This window comes from Heteronotia binoei, unplaced genomic scaffold, assembly GCF_032191835.1.
Source record: "Heteronotia binoei isolate CCM8104 ecotype False Entrance Well unplaced genomic scaffold, APGP_CSIRO_Hbin_v1 ptg001301l, whole genome shotgun sequence".
In the NCBI taxonomy this organism is placed as follows: domain Eukaryota; kingdom Metazoa; phylum Chordata; class Lepidosauria; order Squamata; family Gekkonidae; genus Heteronotia; species Heteronotia binoei.
Window position 1 is genome coordinate 283,824 of NW_026800229.1, and position 20,632 is coordinate 304,455.

The 20,632-nt window shown below is 53.1% G+C and overlaps 1 protein-coding gene and 1 long non-coding RNA gene across 2 annotated transcripts in view; one reads left to right on the top strand and one right to left on the bottom strand.

Annotated features, from left to right (window-relative positions):
- Positions 1-20,632, bottom strand: part of LOC132591008 (uncharacterized) — a 182,221-nt gene that overhangs the window by 157,884 nt on the left and 3,705 nt on the right. The window contains exon 2 of the long non-coding RNA XR_009556796.1: positions 18,445-18,553. This is a non-coding gene — a long non-coding RNA (uncharacterized LOC132591008). The remainder of the gene's footprint in view (positions 1-18,444; positions 18,554-20,632) is intronic.
- LOC132591005 (hemoglobin subunit beta-2-like) lies at positions 18,464-20,134 on the top strand. Its single transcript, XM_060263893.1, is given in 6 exon segments — positions 18,464-18,544; positions 18,546-18,556; positions 18,899-18,986; positions 18,989-19,123; positions 19,927-19,944; positions 19,946-20,134. Coding segments are annotated over 6 exon segments (444 nt in total). The 3' UTR covers positions 20,057-20,134.

Genomic DNA, 20,632 nt, shown 5'->3' on the forward strand with positions numbered 1-20,632 from the left:
ATAAAAATATGGAGCAGAGGTCCATCAGTGGTTATTAGCTACAGTATATATATATATGTGTGTGTGTATATACACACACACAAACATATATTGGCCACTGTGTGACACAGAGTGTTGGACTGGAGGGGCCACTGGCCTGATCCATCAGGGCTTCTCTTATGTTCTTATGTGACACAGAGTGTTGGACTGGAGGGGCCACTGGCCTGATCGAACAGGGCTTCTCTTATGTTCTTATGTGACACAGAGTGTTGGACTGGAGGGGCCACTGGCCTGATCCAACAGGGCTTCTCTTATGTTCTTATGTGACACAGAGTGTTGGACTGGAGGGGCCACTGGCCTGATCCAACAGGGCTTCTCTTATGTTCTTATGAACAAAGACCCTGCTAGGCACAGCCAGTTCCAGAAGGTGGCGCTGTAGGGCCAGGTTGCATGTGAGAAAGGCAGCTGCTACGTTTGCATTGAGGGTTCCTGTTTTTATCCGTGGAACAGGTTTGTTTGTTTGTAGGTCTCTATGTTTTTATTGTATTGCTCAATATACATTTTCAAGAGATACAGAACTTACTGAACGCGTTCTCCTTCACCCAAACGGTGATTAACATGTGGAACTCACTGCCACAGGAGGCCACAAGTATAGCCACCTTCAAGGGGGGTTTAGATAAAAATATGGAGCACAGTTCCATCAGTGGCTATTAGTCACAGTGTGTGTGTATATATAAAATTTTTTGCCAGTGTGTGACACAGAGTGTTGGACTGGATGGGCCACTGGCCTGATCCAACAGGGCTTCTCTTATGTTCTTATGTGACACAGAGTGTTGGACTGGAGGGGCCATTGGCCTGATCCAACAGGGCTTTTCTTATGTGACAGAGTTTTGGACTGGAGGGGCCACTGGCCTGATCCAACAGGGCTTCTCTTGTATTCTTATGTGACACAAAGTGTTGGACTGGAGGGGCCATTGGCCTGATCCAACAGGGCTTCTCTAATGTTCTTATGTGACACAGAGTGTTGGACTGGAGGGGCCACTGGCCTGATCCAACAGGGCTTCTCTAATGTTCTTATGTGACACAGAGTGTTGGACTGGAGGGGCCACTGGCCTGATCCAATATGGCTTCTCTGATGTTCTTATGTGTGACACAGAGTGTTGGACTGGATGGGCCACTGGCCTGATCCAACAGGGCTTCTCTTATGTTCTTATGTGACACAGAGTGTTGGACTGGAGGGGCCACTGGCCTGATCCAACAGGGCTTCTCTTATGTTCTTATGTGACACAGAGTGTTGGACTGGATGGGCCACTGGCCTGATCCAACAGGGCTTCTCTTATGTTCTTATGTGACACAGAGTGTTGGACTGGATGGGCCATTGGCCTGATCCAACAGGGCTTCTCTTATGTTCTTATGTGACACAGAGTGTTGGACTGGAGGGGCCACTGGCCTGATCCAACAGGGCTTCTCTAATGTTCTTATGTGACACAGAGTGTTGGACTGGAGGGGCCACTGGCCTGATCCAACAGGGCTTCTCTTATGTTCTTATGTGACACAGAGTGTTGGACTGGAGGGGCCATTGGCCTGATCCAACAGGGCTTCTCTTATGTTCTTATGTGACACAGAGTGTTGGACTGGAGGGGCCATTGGCCTGATCCAACAGGGCTTCTCTTATGATCTTATGTGACACAGAGTGTTGGACTGGAGGGGCCACTGGCCTGATCCAACAGGGCTTCTCTTATGTTCTTATGTGACACAGAGTGTTGGACTGGAGGGGCCACTGGCCTGATCCAACAGGGCTTCTCTTATGTTCTTATGTGACACAGAGTGTTGGACTGGAGGGGCCACTGGCCTGATCCAACAGGGCTTCTCTTATGTTCTTATGTGACACAGAGTGTTGGACTGGAGGGGCCACTGGCCTGATCCAACAGGGCTTCTCTTATGTTCTTATGTGACTCAGAGTGTTGGACTGGAGGGGCCACTGGCCTGATCCAACAGGGCTTCTCTTATGTTCTTATGTGACACTGAGTGTTGGACTGAAGGGGCCACTGGCCTGATCCAACAGGGCTTCTCTTATGTTCTTATGTGACACACAGAGTGTTGGACTGGAGGGGCCATTGGACAGATCCAACAGGGCTTCTCTTATGTGACACAGAGTGTTGGACTGGAGGGGCCACTGGCCTGATCCAGCAGGGCTTCTCTAATGTTCTTATGTGACACAGAGTGTTGGACTGGAGGGGCCACTGGCCTGATCCATTCCGTCAAAGGTGCCACCTGGATGTTTCGTAGATACTCTTCCACTTTTTCTTTACTTACGTTCACACCCTTGAATAAATTTGCATAGTATTTAAAGAATTCTCTTTTAATTCCTTCTTGATCCGCTACTGTTTTCCCATTTGCCATAATTTTATTTATAGTCTTATTTTCTTTCTTTCTTTTTAATTGCCAGGCCAGGTATTTACCAGGTTTGTTTGCACTTTCAAACGATTTCTGTTTCAAATTTTTTAAATTCCATTCTAGTTCTTTATTCAGCAAATGTTTAACTTGGGATTGTAATATCGTAATTTCTTTTATTAATTTTTTCTTCCCTGGTCTTTTTTTTAAATCCTTTTCTTTTTTATTTATTTCATTTTGCAGTGCTGATAGCCTTTCTTCTCTTGCTCTTTTGTCTTTATTATTCAATGTAATTAATATACCCCTCATTACTGCTTTATAAGTGTCCCATACTGTTTGATACTTCATATCATCCGTTTCATTTATTTGGAAGAATGCTGCAGTCTCCTTTTCTAAAAATGACACAGTGTCTTTATTTTGTAGTAAATCCTCATTAATTCTCCATCTTCTTGATTTTCTTTGCAATTTTGTGGACCAGCATATTGGATTATGGTCCGCCCAAACCTTTGGAAGAATCTCAATTTTTTTTGTTATGAGGCCCAAGCCTTGGGAACCCCACAACATGTCAATTCTGGAAAAAGAATTATGCCTTGCTGAGAAAAATGTATAGTCTCTTACCTCAGGGTTGAACTTTCTCCAAATGTCTTCTAGATTTTCCTGTTTAATCAACTCAAAGAAAGAATTGGGCAGCTTCCCTTCTTTATCAGGGCTTCTCTTATGTTCTTATGTGACACAGAGTGTTGGACTGGAGGGGCCATTGACCTGATCCAACAGGACTTTTCACTGTGCCCCACCCTCCACGCACCAAGAATACAGGTCATCGCTTCCCAGACATAAGAACATAAGAGAAGCCATGTTGAATCAGGCCAATGGTCCATCCAGCCCAGCACTCTGTGTCACACAGTGGCCAAAACGCAGGTGCCTTCAGGAGGTCCTTCAGTGGGGCCAAAACACTAGAAGCCCTCTCACTGTGCCCCACCCCCAAGCACCAAGAATACAGGTCATCACTTCCCAGACATAAGAGAAGCCATGTTGGATCAGGCCAGTGGCCCATCCAGTCCCACACTCTGTGTCACACAGTGGCCAAAAAACCCAGGTGCCATCAGGAGGTCCACTAGTGGGGCCAGAACTCCAGAAGCCATCCCACTGTGGCCCCCCCAAGCACCAAGAATACAAAGCATCCCTTCCCCAGACGTAAGAGAAGCCCTGTTGGATCAGACCAATGGCCCATCCAGTCCAACACTCTGTGTCACACAGGGGCCCAAAAACTTAGGTGCCACCAGGAGATCCATCAGTGGGGCCACTATAAGCCCTCACACTGTGCCCCCCTCCCAAGCACCAAGAATACAGAGCATCACTGCCCCAGACATAAGAACATAAGAGAAGTCATGCTGGATCAGGCCAGTGGCCCCTCCAGTCCAACACTCTGTGTCACATAAGAACATAAGAGAAGCCCTGTTGGATCAGGCCAGTGGCCCCTCCAGTCCAACACTCTGTGTCACATAAGAACATATGAGAAGCCATGTTGGATCAGGCCAGTGGCCCCTCCAGTCCAACACTCTGTGTCACATAAGAACATAAGAGAAGCCATATTGGATCAGGCCAGTGGCCCATCCAGTCCAACACTCTGCGTCTCATAAGAACATAAGAGAAGCCCTGTTGGATCAGGCCAGTGACTCATCCAGTCCAACACTCTGTGTCACACAGGGGCCAAAAAAACACGTGCCATCAGGAGGTCCACCAGTGGGGCCAGGACACTAGAAGCCCTCCCACTGTTGCCCCCCCACCAAGTTCGCTGCAACTTCATGGTTCGTGTGCACATACACACGCACACACGATTGGTGAGATGATAGAAGTTAATGAGATTATTCATGGGGTGAAGAACATGGATCAAAGACCTTTTCCTCCCACTTCCATAATAGTAGAATTTGTGGGCACTGGATGAAGTTCATCAGCTTCTTGTTCAGGGCAGGCAAAAGGCAATACTTCTTCTCTCAGTGAGTAATTGCCAAAGGATGTAGTGATGGCCATGAGCACAGACAGCTTTCAAAGGGTTTCAGAGAGCTTGAAGAGGGAGAGGTCCATCAGGGGCCACTAGCCTTGGCCAGAGCCAGAACACAACCCTGGGGAAGGCCTTGGCCTCCATGCCCTGTTGTTGGCCCTCCAGAGGCTCAGCAAAGGTGGCTTCCCTGAGCTTGTGAGTGTTGCTGAGCCCAAGGCCGTTTGCCTTGCCAGTATCTCCAACGCCCCCCAGCCATCTGCTTGGATCTAGAGGGGTGCCTCAAGCATTCCCTGCAATCGTGGCTCAGCAGATTTCGTTTCTGTGGTGTCAGAATCCAAGCACCGCCTGGGCGAGCCCCAGGGCAGGGGCTTTATCTCAAGCGGAGAAAAGGGTCTGCCTGAAGCCAGCTAAGGTATCAGAGGAGCCAGGCATGACTCAGCTGTGACTCAGCAGAACGGGAGGCAGGGCAAAAGTGCAGAGTCATGGCACATGCAGCTCACCCAGCCCCTGTTTGGGAGGGATGTCTTCCTCCAGCTGCTCTTTGCAAGCCCTTTTGGCTAGCAGAAGGCAGGGGAGGGAGGGGAGAGAGCTCCATTACAGAGGAAGGGGACTGACATTTGCTATTGGGCTCTTTTAGCAACATTCATGGCCTCCTCTGATTCTAGGAGGTGTTCTCTGCCCAAACCCTCTTTTGGTGAGGGGCAGAGAAAGACTACCCTACAGGAAGGTCCATGAGCACCTTAGTGACCAGCAGGGTCCATGAGTACATTAGTGACCAGCAGCAAGAATTTCAGGGGCAACAACAGGGCAGTGAGGCCAAGGCCTTCCCCTGAGCAGAACATCAGAAGAGCCCTGCTGGGTCAGACCAGTGAGGGTCAACCTAGTCCAGCCTTCTGTCTCACACAGTGGGCAGCCAGTTCCTCTGGAGGGCCAACAACAGGGCAGAGAGGCTGAGGCCTTCCCCTGAGAAGAACATCAGAAGAGCCCTGCTGGGTCAGAGCAATGGCCCATCCAGTCCAACACTCTGTATCACATAAGAACATAAGAGAAGCCCTGTTGGATCAGGCCAGTGGCCTTTCCAGTCCAACACTCTGTGTCACATAAGAACGTAAGAGAAGCCCTGTTGGATCAGGCCAGTGGCCCCTCCAGTCCAACACTCTGTGTCACATAAGAACATAAGAGAAGCCTTGTTGGATCAGGCCAGTGGCCCCTCCAGTCCAACACTCTGTGTCACATAAGAACATAAGAGAAGCCCTGTTGGATCAGGCCACTGGCCCCTCCAGTCCAACACTCTGTGTCACATAAGAACATAAGAGAAGCCCTGATGGATCAGGCCAATGGCCCCTCCAGTCCAACACTCTGTGTCACATGAGAACATAAGAGAAGCCCTGTTGGATCAGGCCAATGGCCCCTCCAGTCCAACACTCTGTGTCACATAAGAACATAAGAGAAGCCCTGTTGGATCAGGCCAGTGGCCCCTCCAGTCCAACACTCTGTGTCACATAAGAACATAAGAGAAGCCCTGTTGGATCAGGCCAATCGCCCCTCCAGTCCAACACTCTAGGTCACATAAGAACATAAGAGAAGCCCTGTTGGATCAGGCCAGTGGCCCCTCCAGTCCAACACTCTGTGTCACATAAGAAAAAAAGAGAAGCCCTGTTGGATCAGGCCAATGGCCCCTCCAGTCCAACACTCTGTGTCACAGGAGAACATAAGAGAAGCCCTGTTGGATCAGGCCAATGGCCCCTCCAGTCCAACACTCTGTGTCACATAAGAACATAACAGAAGCCGTGTTGGATCAGGCCAGTGGCCCCTCCAGTCCGACACTCTGGGTCACATAAGAACATAAGTGAAGCCCTATTGGATCAGGCCAGTGGCCCACCCAGTCCAACACTCTGTGTCACATAAGAGAAGCCATGTTGAATCAGGCCAGTGGCCCCTCAAGTCCAACACTCTGTGTCACATAAGAACAAAAGAGAAGCCCTGTTGGATCAGGCCAATGGCCCCTCCAGTCCAACACTCTGTGTCACATAAGAACATAAGAGAAGCCCTGTTGGATCAGGCCAGTGGCCCCTCCAGTCCAACACTCTGTGTCACATAAGAACATAAAAGAAGCCCTGTTGGATCAAGCCAATGGCCCCTCCAGTCCAACACTCTGTGTCACATAAGAACATAAGAGAAGCCCTGTTGGATCAGGCCAGTGGCCCCTCCAGTCCAACATTCTGTGTCACATAAGAACATAAGAGAAGCCCTGTTGGATCAGGCCAGTGGCCCCTCCAGTCCAACACTCTGTGTCACATAAGAACATAAAAGAAGCCCTGTTGGATCAGGCCAATGGCCCCTCCAGTCCAACACTCTGTGTCACATAAGAACATAAGAGAAGCCCTGTTGGATCAGGCCAGTGGGCCCTCCAGTCCAACACTCTGTGTCACATAAGAACATAAGAGAAGCCCTGTTGGATCAGGCCAATGGCCCCTCCAGTCCAACACTCTGTGTCACATAAGAACATAAGAGAAGCCCTGTTGGATCAGGCCAGTGGCCTCTCCAGTCCAACACTCTGTGTCACATAAGAACATAAGAGAAGCCATGTTGGATCAGGCCAATGGCCCCTGCAGTCCAACACTCTGTGTCACATAAGAACATAAGAGAAGCCCTGTTGGATCAGGCCAGTGGCCCCTCCAGTCCAACACTCTGTGTCACATAAGAACATAAGAGAAGCCCTGTTGGATCAGGCCACTGGCCCCTCCAGTCCAACACTCTGTGTCACATAAGAACATAAGAGAAGCCCTGTTGGATCAGGCCAGTGGCCCATCCAGCCCAACACTCTGTGTCACATAAGAACATAAGAGAAGCCCTGTTGGATCAGGCCACTGGCCCCTCCAGTCCAACACTCTGTGTCACATGAGAACATAAGAGAAGCCCTGTTGGATCAGGCCAATGTCCCCTCCAGTCCAACACTCTGTGTCACATAAGAACATAAGAGAAGCCCTGGTTTGGCCACTCCTGCACGAGCCGCAAACACGTGTGTCGCTTGTGCATTGTGGCTGAAGAATGTGGACCTGAATGCCTGGACACATTGAAGCTGCCTTGCACTGAAGGAGACCCTTGGTCCATCCAGGGCAGTGTTGTCTACTCAGACCAGCACCAGCCCTCCAGGGTCTCAGCAGGCAGAGAGAGGTCTTCACAGCACCTGCTGCCTGGTTCCTCCAACTGGAGATGCTGCTGGGGATCGAACCTGGAACCTTCTGCATGCCAAGCAGCTCTGGCAGCGACACTCAGGAGGAAATCTTTCCCATCCCCTCCTGCCTGGTCCTTTTAACTGGAGATGCTCCTGGGGATTGAACTGGGGACCTTCTGCATGCCAGGCAGAGGCTCTGCCATTGAGCTGTGGCCTGTCCCTGAACCTCAAACACCAGAAAGGCCCTGAGGAAATGGAGGCCGGAGTCCTGAGGCTCATAGCAGGACGGATGGAAGAAAAGGGCTTCCGAGGATTTGATCCTGCCTGAACCTTCTGCGCGGTTGGGCCTAGAAGAAGAAGAAGATATTGGATTTATATCCCACCCTATACTCTGAATCTCAGAGTTTCAGAGCGGTCACAATCTCCTTTACCTTCCCCCCCCCTTTACAACAGACACCCTGACTCTGAGCTCTGACAGAAACTGCCCTTTCAAGGGCAACTCCTGCGAATGCTCTGGCTAACCCAAGGCCATTCCAGCAGGTGCAAGTGGAGGAGGGGGGAATCAAACCCGGTTCTCCCAGATAAGAGAGTTCTGGCTGACCCAAGGCCATTCCAGCAGGTGCAAGTGGAGGAGTGGGGAATCAAACCCGGTTCTCCCAGATAGGAGAGCTCTGGCTGACCCAAGGCCATTCCAGCAGGTGCAAGTGGAGGAGTGGGAAATCAAACCCGGTTCTCCCAGATAGGAGAGCTCTGGCTGACCCAAGGCCATTCCAGCAGCTGCAAGTGGAGGAGTGGGAAATCAAACCCGGTTCTCCCAGATAGGAGAGCTCTGGCTGACCCAAGGCCTTTCCAGCAGCTGCAAGTGGAGGAGTGGGGAATCAAACCTGGTTCTCCCAGAGAAGAGAGCTCTGGCTGACCCAAGGCCATTCCAGCAGGTGCAAGTGGAGGAGTGGGGAATCAAACCCGGTTCTCCCAGATAAGAGATCTCTGGCTGACCCAAGGCCATTCCAGCAGGTGCAAGTGGAGGAGTGGGGAATTAAACCCGGTTCTCCCAGATAGGAGAGCTCTGGCTGACCCAAGGCCATTCCAGCAGGTGCAAGTGGAGGAGTGGGGAATCAAACCTGGTTCTCCCAGATAAGAGAGCTCTGGCTGACCCAAGGCCATTCCAGCAGGTGCAAGTGGAGAAGTGGGGAATCAAACCCGGTTCTCCCAGATAAGAGATCTCTGGCTGACCCAAGGCCATTCCAGCAGGTGCAAGTGGAGGAGTGGGGAATCAAACCCGATTCTCCCAGATAAGAGTGCTCTCGCTAACCCAAGGCCATTCCAGCAGGTGCAAGTGGAGGAGGGGGGGAATCAAACTCAGTTCTCCTAGATAAGAGAGCTATGGCTGACCCAAGGTTATTCCAGCAGGTGCAAGTGGAGGAGTGGGGAATCAAACCGGATTCTCCCAGATAAGAGAGTTCTGGCTGACCCAAGGCCATTCCAGCAGGTGCAAGTGGAGGAGTGGGGAATCAAACCCGGTTCTCCCAGATAGGAGAGCTCTGGCTGACCCAAGGCCATTCCAGCAGCTGCAAGTGGAGGAGTGGGGAATCAAACCTGGTTCTCCCAGATAAGAGAGCTCTGGCTGACCCAAGGCCATTCCAGCAGGTGCAAGTGGAGGAGTGGGGAATCAAACCCGGTTCTCCCAGATAAGAGATCTCTGGCTGACCCAAGGCCATTCCTGCAGGTGCAAGTGGAGGAGTGGGGAATCAAACCCGATTCTCCCAGATAAGAGTGCTCTCGCTAACCCAAGGCCATTCCAGCAGGTGCAAGTGGAGGAGGGGGGGAATCAAACTCAGTTCTCCTAGATACGAGAGCTATGGCTGACCCAAGGTTATTCCAGCAGGTGCAAGTGGAGGAGTGGGGAATCAAACCGGATTCTCCCAGATAAGAGAGTTCTGGCTGACCCAAGGCCATTCCAGCAGGTGCAAGTGGAGGAGTGGGGAATCAAACCCGGTTCTCCCAGATAGTAGAGCTCTGGCTGACCCAAGGCCATTCCAGCAGGTGCAAGTGGAAGAGTGGGGAATCAAACCCGGTTCTCCCTGATAAGAGAGCTATGGCTGACCCAAGGCCATTCCAGCAGGTGCAAGTGGAGGAGGGGGGAATCAAACCCGGTTCTCCCATAGAAGAGTCTGCACACTTCACCACTACACCAAACTGGTCTCTGGGCCATTTCCCAGCTGCAGGTGGGTCACTCTTGGGATCAGCAGAGTTCCCGAGAGGGAATCCACTGCCACATCTCCTCACAGCCCTCTCTGGGAAGGAAGCCTCCTCACAGAACAAAGGTAAAGCCCGTGGGAGTCTGTGGGCAGCCCCCCTTCCTTCTCTCCCCTCTCCCCCCGCCCCCCGCACAGGGCAGAGGCCCCCCCAGAGGCTGCCCCGCAGCAATGCCCTCCTTCCCATCTCCTTTATCACAGCCTCCAGGGAGGGGGGGTGGTGGCTTCTATCAGGCCTCTGGGCCACAGGGCATGGGTGGGCCCTTCAGCTGCCTCAGCCAGATAGGGGAGGGAGCCCAGGGCCGCAGGGCGCATCTGGAAAAGGCAGCAGACCAAAGCGATGCAGCCAAGAAGACGTGAGCTGCGAGTGGGAAGGAAGGAAGAGGAGGACTCCCCCAAGCGAGGCGGCCCCTCCGTGGTCCCCAGGAAGGCTGCTTGTGCCACCGGGCAGCCTGAGAGGTTTCCGGACTGCCTGGGCTTGCGTCGGGTCTGCTGCAGCTTCTGGCTGCCGAGAGGCCGGGGGGGCAGACATCAGAGAGCCAGAGCTCCTCCCCCCCTCCCAACCCAGCATCCTGTCTCGGGGGCTGCTGGCCTGTTCATGGGTCTGAACATGCACCACTTCCTGAGCTTCAGAGCAAAAGGAGGATTTGAACCCAGGGCTTCCTTGGCCAAGGCTGTCACATTGCTTAAGACTGGCTCACTTCCAGTGTTCCCTCTAAGCTGAGTTAGTGTGAGCTAGCTCACCGTTTTTAAGCTGGCTCACACATTTCTGTCTTAGCTGAGGAAAAACGGCCCCAGAGCAATGTAATTTCTGCAGGAGCTCACCACTTTAGTGCCAGTAGCTCATGAAGTAGAACTTTTGCTCACAAGACTCTGCAGCTTTGAGGGAACATTGCTCACTACCTGTCCTTCTGATCTTGTGGCAGGGCGTTCCAGATTCTCAGTGGACACACTCTCTACATTCTCAGGACCTCATAAACACATTTCATGCCCTGCCTCCTTGCCCCCCCCCAATAAAGGACCCGGCTTCCTACAGAAGAGCCCCCACTGGCTGGCCATTTTGCAGCCTCAGCCTTCCCCCCCCCCACACACACACAGAGTCCAGCCAGGGGTCTCTCTCTCCACAAGTTATGCGGAAGGCACCTGCAAGCTGGCTTATATGTGTGCCAAATCACCCTGGCATGCCATTTGGACGTGCCTACAACTGACCCTCTGCTCAGGATGGTGGCTCAGGCTTGCCCAGTCAGGTCAGATCTCAGAAGCTCAGCAGAGCCAGCCTTGGGTGGGGCGGGAGACCCCCACGGAAGTCCAGGGTGGCTGTGCAGAGACAGGGAAGGGCAAAGCAATTCGGAAGGCCTCTTGCCTTGGGAACCCGACAGACCTGTTGATGGCACCTTCCACCCCCCAGCCCCCCAATACAGCTGAATGTGTGGTCTCAGCCCCACATTTTGTCCTGGAACCTCACCTGCCCCCAAACATGGAAGGGCTCTTTCTTGCAGACAGGCAGATCTATGCCAGTTGTTTGCACCTTCACCCGGCAATTAGAAGCAGAGCAAAAGAGGGTGCAAAAGGCGCATTAAAGTGGCACCAACTCCCAGGCTGGGGAAGCCAGTCTGCCACTCGTCCCTGTTGGCCCTGAGGCCATCGCAGTCGGGGAAGACAAGAGTCCCTGGAAAAGGCAGCAGGAGGAGAGAAAGACTCAACGGGAGAGGGATGGGCTCCATTCAGGCAGCCCCAGGGGCCCTCAGCTTGCAAGACCCCCCCCCCCCAAGGCTGTTCTGGAGGCCCTTCAGCCACAGGGTCACCTGACATCAGAAGGGACACCCCTCCAGCTCTACCGCCCCTGGAACTGGCCAAAGGGCACCACCACAGTCCCAGCGCCTGAACTAGACCCCTTGTGGGCCACGGCTCTTCTCATGGGCTGCCTGGTCTGCCCATGACCTGCCTCAAGCCCAGAGGTGGCCTGAGAGTGCAGGAAACTTCCTGAGGAGCTCTGCTTCTGTGGCCCCCTCCTCCTCCAGAGGGCTTTTCTGCCCACCGGGGCTGTTTGGATCATCAGGAAGTGGGAGAAGGGGAGGGAAATGTCTGCTGGACACGCCATAATTCCCTGTGGAGAGCGACTCCCATAGGGAATAATGGAAAATTGACCTGCGGGTATTTGGGGCTCTAGCAGGGCTGTTTTTTGAGATAGAAGCACCAATTTTCAGCATAGCATCTGGCGCCTCTCCCCAAAACACCCTCCAAGTTTCAAAAGGACTGGACAGAGGGGATCCAATTCTATGAGCCCCCAAGAAGGTGCTTCTGCCCTTCACTATTCCAAATGGGGGGAAAGCATTGAAAAGATACGTGGTCCCTTTAAATGTGATGGCCAGAACTCCCTTTGGAGTTCAATGATGCTTGTCACACCCTTGCTCCTGGCTCCTGGAGAGCCAGTTTTGTGCAGTGGTTATGTGTGCGGACTCTTATCTGGGAGAACCGGGTTTGATTCCCCACTCCTCCACTTGCACCTGCTGGAATGGCCTTGGGTCAGCCAGAGCTCTGGCAGAAGTTGTCCTTGAAAGGGCAGCTGCTGTGAGAGCCCTCTCCAGCCCCACCCACCTCACAGGGTGTCTGTTGTGGGGGAGGAAGGGAAAGGAGATTGTGAGCCGCTCTGAGACTCTTTGGAGTGGAGGGTGGGATATAAATCCAATATCTTCATCTACCTCACAGGGTGTCTGTTGTGGGGGAGGAAGGGAAAGGAGATTGTGAGCTGCTCTGAGACTCTTTGGAGTGGAGGGCGGGATATAAATCCGATATCTTCATCTACCTCACAGGGTGTTTGTTGTGGGGGTAGGAAGGTAAAGGAGATTGTGAGCCACCCTGAGACTCTTCGGAGTGGAGGGCGGGATATAAATCTAGTATCTTCATCTACCACACAGGGTGTCTGTTGTGGTGGGGGGGGAGAGGAAGGTAAAGGAGATTGTGAGCTGCTCTTCAAATATATTAGAAGTAGGAAACCAGCCAGGGAGGCAGTGAGGCCCTTGGATTCTCTCTCCCTCTCGGCTTGACTTCGCGAACGAAGATTTAAGAAAGGTGCAGTAGTCCACGTCTGCTGCAGGCTCGCTGGTGGCTGACAAGACCAATGCGGGACAGGCAGGTCCGGCCATAGTGGCTGCAGGGAAAAGTTGGGTTGTGGATGTGGATACCCTTCAGGCCTGCACAGAGGAAATTTTAGGTGAAGCGCAGTGTGCGCAGTACTGGCTCCACCATTTCACCATGGGGTCATCTGCCATGGCCCAGTAAGCCGGGATGCCGGCAGCGAGTCCTCCAGGTGGTAGATGTTACATTAACAAGCTCTGTCTGCCCGGGCTTCATGTTAGAGTTGTCCTTCTCTTGGCTGGCGAGGTTGGTGAGCCCAACCTGCCCATCCGGTTATACCACCGGGCATTTGGTCGCACCATGACGTGGCAAACTCTGTGAAAATGGGGGGGACCAGCGAGAAGGTGTTGCCACGGATGCAGTAATGTAGGAGAGGCCATTGGAGTGACCATCTGCCAGGCATAGCCGGACAGTGACCACGCGGCGTTCACTACACCGGGAAAGGAGAGGCGATGTATTGCGCATACACTCTCCATGGGGGGGGCAGGACACCCAGAGGAAGCCCCCCCCCAGGCCCTTGGATTACCATGGGGTAAAAGGATTACTGAAGGATGATAGGGAAATGGCTGAGAAACTGAATGCATATTTTGCCTCCGTCTTCACTGTGGAAGATGAGAACTTTTTGCCTGCCCCAGAACCACTAATTTTGGAAGGGGTGTTGAAAGACCTGAGTTAGATTGAGGTGACAAGAGAGGAGGTCCTACAACTGATGGACAAATTAAAAACTAATAAGTCACCGGGTCCGGATGGCATACATCCGAGAGTTCTGAAAGAACTCAAAGTTGAACTTGTGGATCTTCTAACAAAAATCTGTAATCTTTCACTGAAGTCTGCCTCCGTTCCTGAGGACTGGAAAGTAGCAAATGTTTCCCCATCTTTAAAAAGGGTTCCAGCAGATATCCGGGAAATTACAGGCCAGTCAGTCTGACTTCAATACCGGGAAAGTTGGTAGAAACCATTAGCAAGGACAGAATGAGTAGGCACATTGATGAACACGGGTTACTGAGGAAGACTCAGCATGGGTTCTGCAAGGGAAGATCTTGCCTCACTAACCTGTTACATTTCTTTGAGGGGGTGAACAAACATGTGGACAAAGGAGACCCGATAGATGTTGTTTACCTTGACTTCCAGAAAGCTTTTGATAAAGTTCCTCATCAAAGGCTCCTTAGAAAGCTTGAGAGTCATGGAGTAAAAGGACAGGTCCTCTTGTGGATCAAAAACTGGCTGAGTAATAGGAAGCAGAGAGTGAGTATAAATGGGCAGTCTTAGCAGTGGAGGACGGTAAGCAGTGGGGTTCCGCAGGGCTCAGTACTGGGTCCCATGCTCTTTAACTTGTTCATAAATGATTTAGAGTTGGGAGTGAGCAGTGAAGTGGCCAAGTTTGCGGATGACACTAAATTGTTCAGGGTGGTGAGAACCAGAGAGGATTGTGAGGAACTCCAAAGGGATCTGTTGAGGCTGGGTGAGTGGGTGTCAACGTGGCAGATGCGGTTCAATGTGGCCAAGTGCAAAGTAATGCACATTGGGGCCAAGAATCCCAGCTACAAATACAAGTTGATGGGGTGTGAACTGGCAGAGACTGACCAAGAGAGAGATCTTGGGGTCATGGTAGATAACTCACTGAAAATGTCAAGACAGTGTGCATTTGCAATAAAAAAGGCCAAAGCCATGCTGGGAATTATTAGGAAGGGAATTGAAAACAAATCAGCCAGTATCATAATGCCCCTGTATTAATCGATGGTGCGGTCTCATTTGGAGTACTGTGTGCAGTACTGTGCCGCACCTCAAAAAGGATATTATAGCATTGGAGAAAGTCCAAAAAGGGCAACTAGAATGATTAAAGGGTTGGAACACTTTCCTTATGAAGAAAGGTTAAAAAGCTTGGGGCTCTTTAGTTTGGAGAAACGTCGCCTGCGGGGTGACATGAGAGAGGTTTACAAGATAATGCATGGGATGGAGAAAGTAGAGAAAGAAATACTTTTTTCCCTTTCTCACAATACAAGAACTCGTGGGCATTCGATGAAATTGCTGAGCAGACAGGTTAAAACGGATAAAAGGAAGTACTTCTTCACCCAAAGGGTGATTAACATGTGGAATTCACTGCCACAGAAGGAGGTGGCGGCCACAAGCATAGCCACCTTCAAGAGGGGGTTAGATAAAAATATGGAGCAGAGGTCCATCAGTGGCTATTAGCCACAGTGTGTGTGTGTGTGTGTGTGTGTGTGTGTATAAATTTATTTATTTATTTTTTTGGCCACTGTGTGACACAGAGTGTTGGACTGGATGGGCCATTGGCCTGATCTAACATGGCTTCTCTTATGTTCTTATGAGACTCTTTGGAGTGGAGGGTGGGATATGAATCCAATATCTTCATCTACCTTACAGGGTGTCTGTTGGAGGGGGGGGGAGAAGGTAAAGGAGATTGTGAGCTGCTCTGAGACTCTTCGGAGTGGAGGGCGGGATATAAATCCAATATCTCCATCTACCTCACAGGGTGTCTGTTGTGGGGGAGGAAGGGAAAGGAGGTTGTGAGCTGCTTTGTGACTCTTCGGAGTGGAGGGCGGGATATAAATCCAATATCTTCATCTACCTCACAGGGTGTCTGTTGTGGGGGGGAGGGAGGTAAAGGAGATTGTGAGCCACTCTGAGACTCTTCAGAGTCGAGGGCAGGATAAATCCAATATCATCTTCTTCTTCCGCCCCGAAAGCGCGCAGATATTCCTTTAGTTAGACCTGGCAACCCTAGCGGGCAAAGGCCCTGAGGTGAAAACTGGGGTGCCCACCTTCCCAGCCTGCCCTGGGGCCTTTGCCTTCAGCACCTCCCTGGATGGGGCAGCTTCCCCTCCTGGCAGGAGGATGGAGTGTGTGGAGAGGTTAGGTTAGGTTTAGGCCTGCTCCAGAATCCCTGGGGCCTCTAAAACAGTGTGCAGCCCAAGCTGAGGAAGCAAAGAGAGAAAATGAGGGGGTAAGGGAAGTGTAGGGGCCATGCTGGAGGTGGGGGGCAGGAGGCGGCTGAGGAAGAGAGGGTGGTGGCAGCAGCGGCAGCAGTGTGAAATAGGCCCTTTGCAGCCCTGTTGGGTTCAGCCCCCAGGAAACACTGCTGTCTGTTGCTGCTGCCTGCGTTCTGTCCAAGCAAAGCTGCCTTCGGGGGCTTGTTGGCTGGCCTGTGTTTTGGGCCCACGTGCCTTCATGATATGGAGCCAGCCAGTGTGGTAGAGTACCTGGCATAGGGTCCAAAAGAGCTGGGTTCAACTCTCCACTCAGCTGTGGAGCTCATCGGGTGAGCCAGTGACAAACTCTCAGCCTAACTTGGGGGCTTGCTGACCTTCAGGGTGGGCCTGGAGTAGGGTGGCCAGGTGTGTTTTGGAAGACACCTGGAGACTTTGAAGGTGTTTCCAGGAGAGGGCGGGGTTTGGGGAGGTGAGGGGCCTCAGCAGGGTACAAGGCCAGAGAGTCTACTCTTCCAACCAGCCAGTTTCTCCAGGGTAGCTGATCTCTGCCAGCTGGAGATCAGTTGTGAAAGCAGGAGATCAGGCCACAAATGGAGGCTGGCAACCCTAGCCCTAGAGATTTCCTGTATTTATATATCTGGTCTCCAGATCAGCTTCCCTGGAGAAAACAGCTGCTTTGGAGGAGAACATAAGAAGATAAGAGAAGCCCTGTTGAATGTGGACAAGGGCCCACCCAGTCCAACACTCTGTGTCACATAAGAACAGAAGAGAAGCCAGGTTGGATCAGGCCAACGGCCCCTCCAGTCCAACACTCTCTGTCAAATAAGAACATAAGAAAAGCCCTGTTGGATCAGGCCAGTGGCCCCTCCAGTCCAACACTCTGTGTCACATAAGAACATAAGAGAAGCCCTGTTGGATCAGGCCAGTGGCCCCTCCAATCAAACACTCTGTGTCACAGCAGAACATAAGAGAAGCCCTGTTGGATCAGGCCAATGGCCCCTCCAGTCCAACACTCTGTGTCACATAAGAACAGAAGAGAAGCCATGTTGGATCAGGCCAGTGGCCCCTCCAGTCCAGCACTCTGTGTCACAAAGGAACATAAGAGAAGCCCTGTTGGATCAGGCCAATGGCTCCTCCAGTCCAACACTCTGTGTCACATAAGAACATAAGAGAAGCCCTGTTGGATCAGGCCAATGGCCCCTCCAGTCCAACACACTGTGTCACATAAGAACATAAGAGAAGCCCTGTTGGATCAGGCCAGTGGCCCCTCCAGTCCAACACTCTGTGTCACATAAGAACATAAGAGAAGCCCTGTTGGATCAGGCCAGTGGCCCATCCAGTCCAACACTCTGTGTCACATAAGAACATAAGAGAAGCCCTGTTGGATCAGGCCAGTGGCCCCTCCAGTCCAACACTCTTTGTCACATAAGAGAAGCCTGTTGGATCAGGCCAATGGCCCTCCAGTCCAACGCTCTGTGTCACATAAGAACATAAAAGAAGCCCTGTTGGATCAGGCCAATGGCCCCTCCAGTCCAACACTCTGTGTCACATAAGAACATAAGAGAAACCCTCTTGGATCAAGCCAAGGAAGGAAGGAAGGAAGGAGGGAAGGAAGGAAGGAAGGAGGGAGGGAGGAAGGAAGGAAGAAGGGAGGGGGAGGAAGGAAGGAAGAAAGTACGGAGGAAGAAAGGAGAGAAGAAGGAAGGAAGGAAGGAAGGAAGGAAGGAAGGAAGGAAGGAAGGAAGGAAGGAAGGAAGGAAGGAAGGAAGGAAGGAAGGAAGGAAGGAAGGAAGGAAAGAGGGAGGGAGGGAGGGAGGAAGGAAGGAAGGAAGGAAGGAAGGAAGGAAGGAAGGAAGGAAGGAAGGAAGGGAGGAGGGAGGAAGGGAGGGCAGCAGGGAGGCAGGAAGGAAGGAAAGAAGGGAGGGAGGTGGAAAGAAAACAACTTTAACTTTAAATGCTTTCTCCAAGCCAAGCTGGCTTGGCTTAGAGAAGTGATTTAAAGAGAGACATGCCTTCTCCAAGCCAGCCAACGGGGCGGTGGGGGCTTCAAGAGCCACACAATATGTTTGAAAGAGCCACATGGGGCTTCCGAGGCTCAGTGTGGCTAAGTGAGGCCTGATCAAACTGTGGCCCTGGGTGGGTAAGAAGGACTCTGCTGCGTCAGGCTGCACTCCGGCATGGTCAGAGGCAAGCATGGCTCCCACCTGTGCCCCCCCCCCTCTGTGCTCCAAAAATCACCACTTGACTCCCATTCCTTTGGATGCAACACACTGTGCCTATCGCTGGAAAGGAGGCAGTGGCTGGCTGGCTGGCTTGCTCCCCCTCCCCCCCCCACTGCCCAAGGCACACCCTGTGCTCTGCCCGCCCGCCGTCGCCTCCCTTCCCTCGGGATCCTCCGCTCCACCAAACTTCCCTCCCCCCCAACTCCCGCCAAGGCCTGGGCACACCCGGCAAGGAGGAGCTTCTGGTATAAAATCCCTCAGGAGGAGGCCCAGCTCAGCTCCAGCCTTTCCCGAAGCAGCCCAGCCAAGCTCCCGAGCGATCCACCCCCACCCGCCAGCCAGCCATGGTGCACTGGACCGAGGAAGAGAAGAAGCTCATCACCACCATCTGGGGCAAAGTGGACGTAGCGGAAACCGGCGCCAAACGCCCTGGCCTAGTACGGCACCTGGGGGCTGGGGGGGAGGGTTGCCTTGGTCACCAGCAGGGGATGGGGGTGCCAGCTCCAGGCTGGAGATTTGGGGGTGGGGCCTGCAGAAGAGAATAGCCTCAGTGGGGTACAATAATGCCACAGAGACCACCCTCCGTATTCTCTCCAGGGAAACTGATCTCCATAGTCTGGAGCTGAGCTGTAATTCTGGAGGATCTCCAGGTCCCACCTGGAGGATGGCACCCCTAGCTGGGAGTGTGTGTGAATGAGTGAGAGTGAGAGAGAGAGAGTTGGGTGCTGCTCCACAGAGCGGGCAAGCCTGAGCCTGTGTGTTTGCCTCGCCCTCCCCAGCTTGCTGGTGGTGTACCCCTGGACCCAGAGGTTTTTTGCGGATTTTGGGAACCTGTCCAGCGCCACCGCCATTCTGCGGCAACCCCAAGGGTGCGTGCCCATGGCAAGAAGGTGCTGACCTCCTTCGGAGACGCCATCAAGAACTTGGACAACATCAAGCCGACCTTTGCCAAGCTGAGCGAGCTGCACTGCGACAAGCTCCACGTGGACCCGGAGAACTTCAGGGTGAGCTGGCACAGGGGGAGGGGTGGGGGTGATCAGCTGAGCTCCTCTCGGGCTGCCCCAGTTCCCAGGAGGGGGCAGAAACCACCCCCGTCTCCTCTGCATCCACCTTCCATGGCCAGACCCTCCCATCTCCTGTCCGTGGGAGGGAAAATCTTCCAGGAGGGGGAGAAGAGAGCTGGTGAGGTGGGCAGGAGGGGGTGGGAGAGGTGGCAAATGAGGGCAGGGCTGATAAAGGCAAGGGGTCCCCCTCAATGCCCAGGGGACCCTTCATGTTCTTCACCCAAAGGGTGATTATCACGTGGAATTCACTGCCACAGGAGGTGGCAGCAGCTACAAGCATAGACAGCTTCAAGAGGGGGACTGGATCAACATCTGGAGCAGAGGTCCATCAGTGGCTCTTAGCCACAACGTATTGTTGGAACTTTCTGTCTGGGGCAGTGAGGCTCTGGATTCCTGATGCTTGATGGGGGCACAGTGGGACGGCTTCTAGTGTCCTGGCCCCACGGGTGGACCTCCTGATGGCACCTGGGTTTCTTTTGGCCATCGTGTGCCACAGAGTGTTAGACTGGAAGGGCCACTGGTCTAATCCAACATGGCTTTTCTTATGTTCTTATATTCTTGGTGCTTGGGGGGGGGGGGACACAGTGGGAGGGCTTCTAGCATCCTGGCCCCACTGGTGGACCTCCTGATGGCACTTGGGGGTTTTCTGGCCCCTGTGTGACACAGTGTTGGACTGGAGGGGCCACTGGCCTGATCCAACAGGCCTTCTCTTATGTTCTTATCTTCTCCCTCTTCTCTTGCAGCTTCTGGGCGACGTCCTCACTCATCGTCATGGCCGCCCACTTCGGGAAGGACTTCACCCCCGCCGTCCACGCCGCCTTCCACAAGCTGGTCCGCGTGGTGGCCCACGCCCTGGCTCACCGCTACCACTAGTCCCCCTGCAGGCACCCCCTGCCCCGCTCCCCACCACGTGACATCACAGCCTAATAAACGCCATGGCCTGGCAACTGACTGGACTCCCTGTACTTTTGCTGGGGCTGGGAGGGCAGTGTGGGGGGGGAGATCTTAGGGGCTCTAGTGGGGCCAGGCAAGGGGGCTCCTTTTCCTGGTGTTACCCCAGACCTCCATGGCGGGGGGGGGGGGGGGAGGAAACATTCCCACTGGGATCTGGGAGTGTTATATGTGTATGGGGGGTGGGGGTGGGAGAGGGTCCCCAGCAATTCCCTGCTGCTTTCAGCCCTCAGGTTCCCACAGTTTGTACTCAGTGCCATGGAACACCCAGGGGAGCGCGGGGTGGGGGTGACAGAGGCTGAACAATGAAGCACCATCTACCCCAGGAAGACCGGGTTCTCTGAGCTCTTGGTTCCCCACACCCCTGGCAGCCCTTCCCTCTCCCCCCGGCCCCCCCGCCTTGGCATGTGCCCCTTCCCCCAGACCGACCTGACTCTTGTCTGCAGCAGGAAACAGAGATCCTCTGGTCACACATGTCGAGGGAGGCTCGAGAGCATG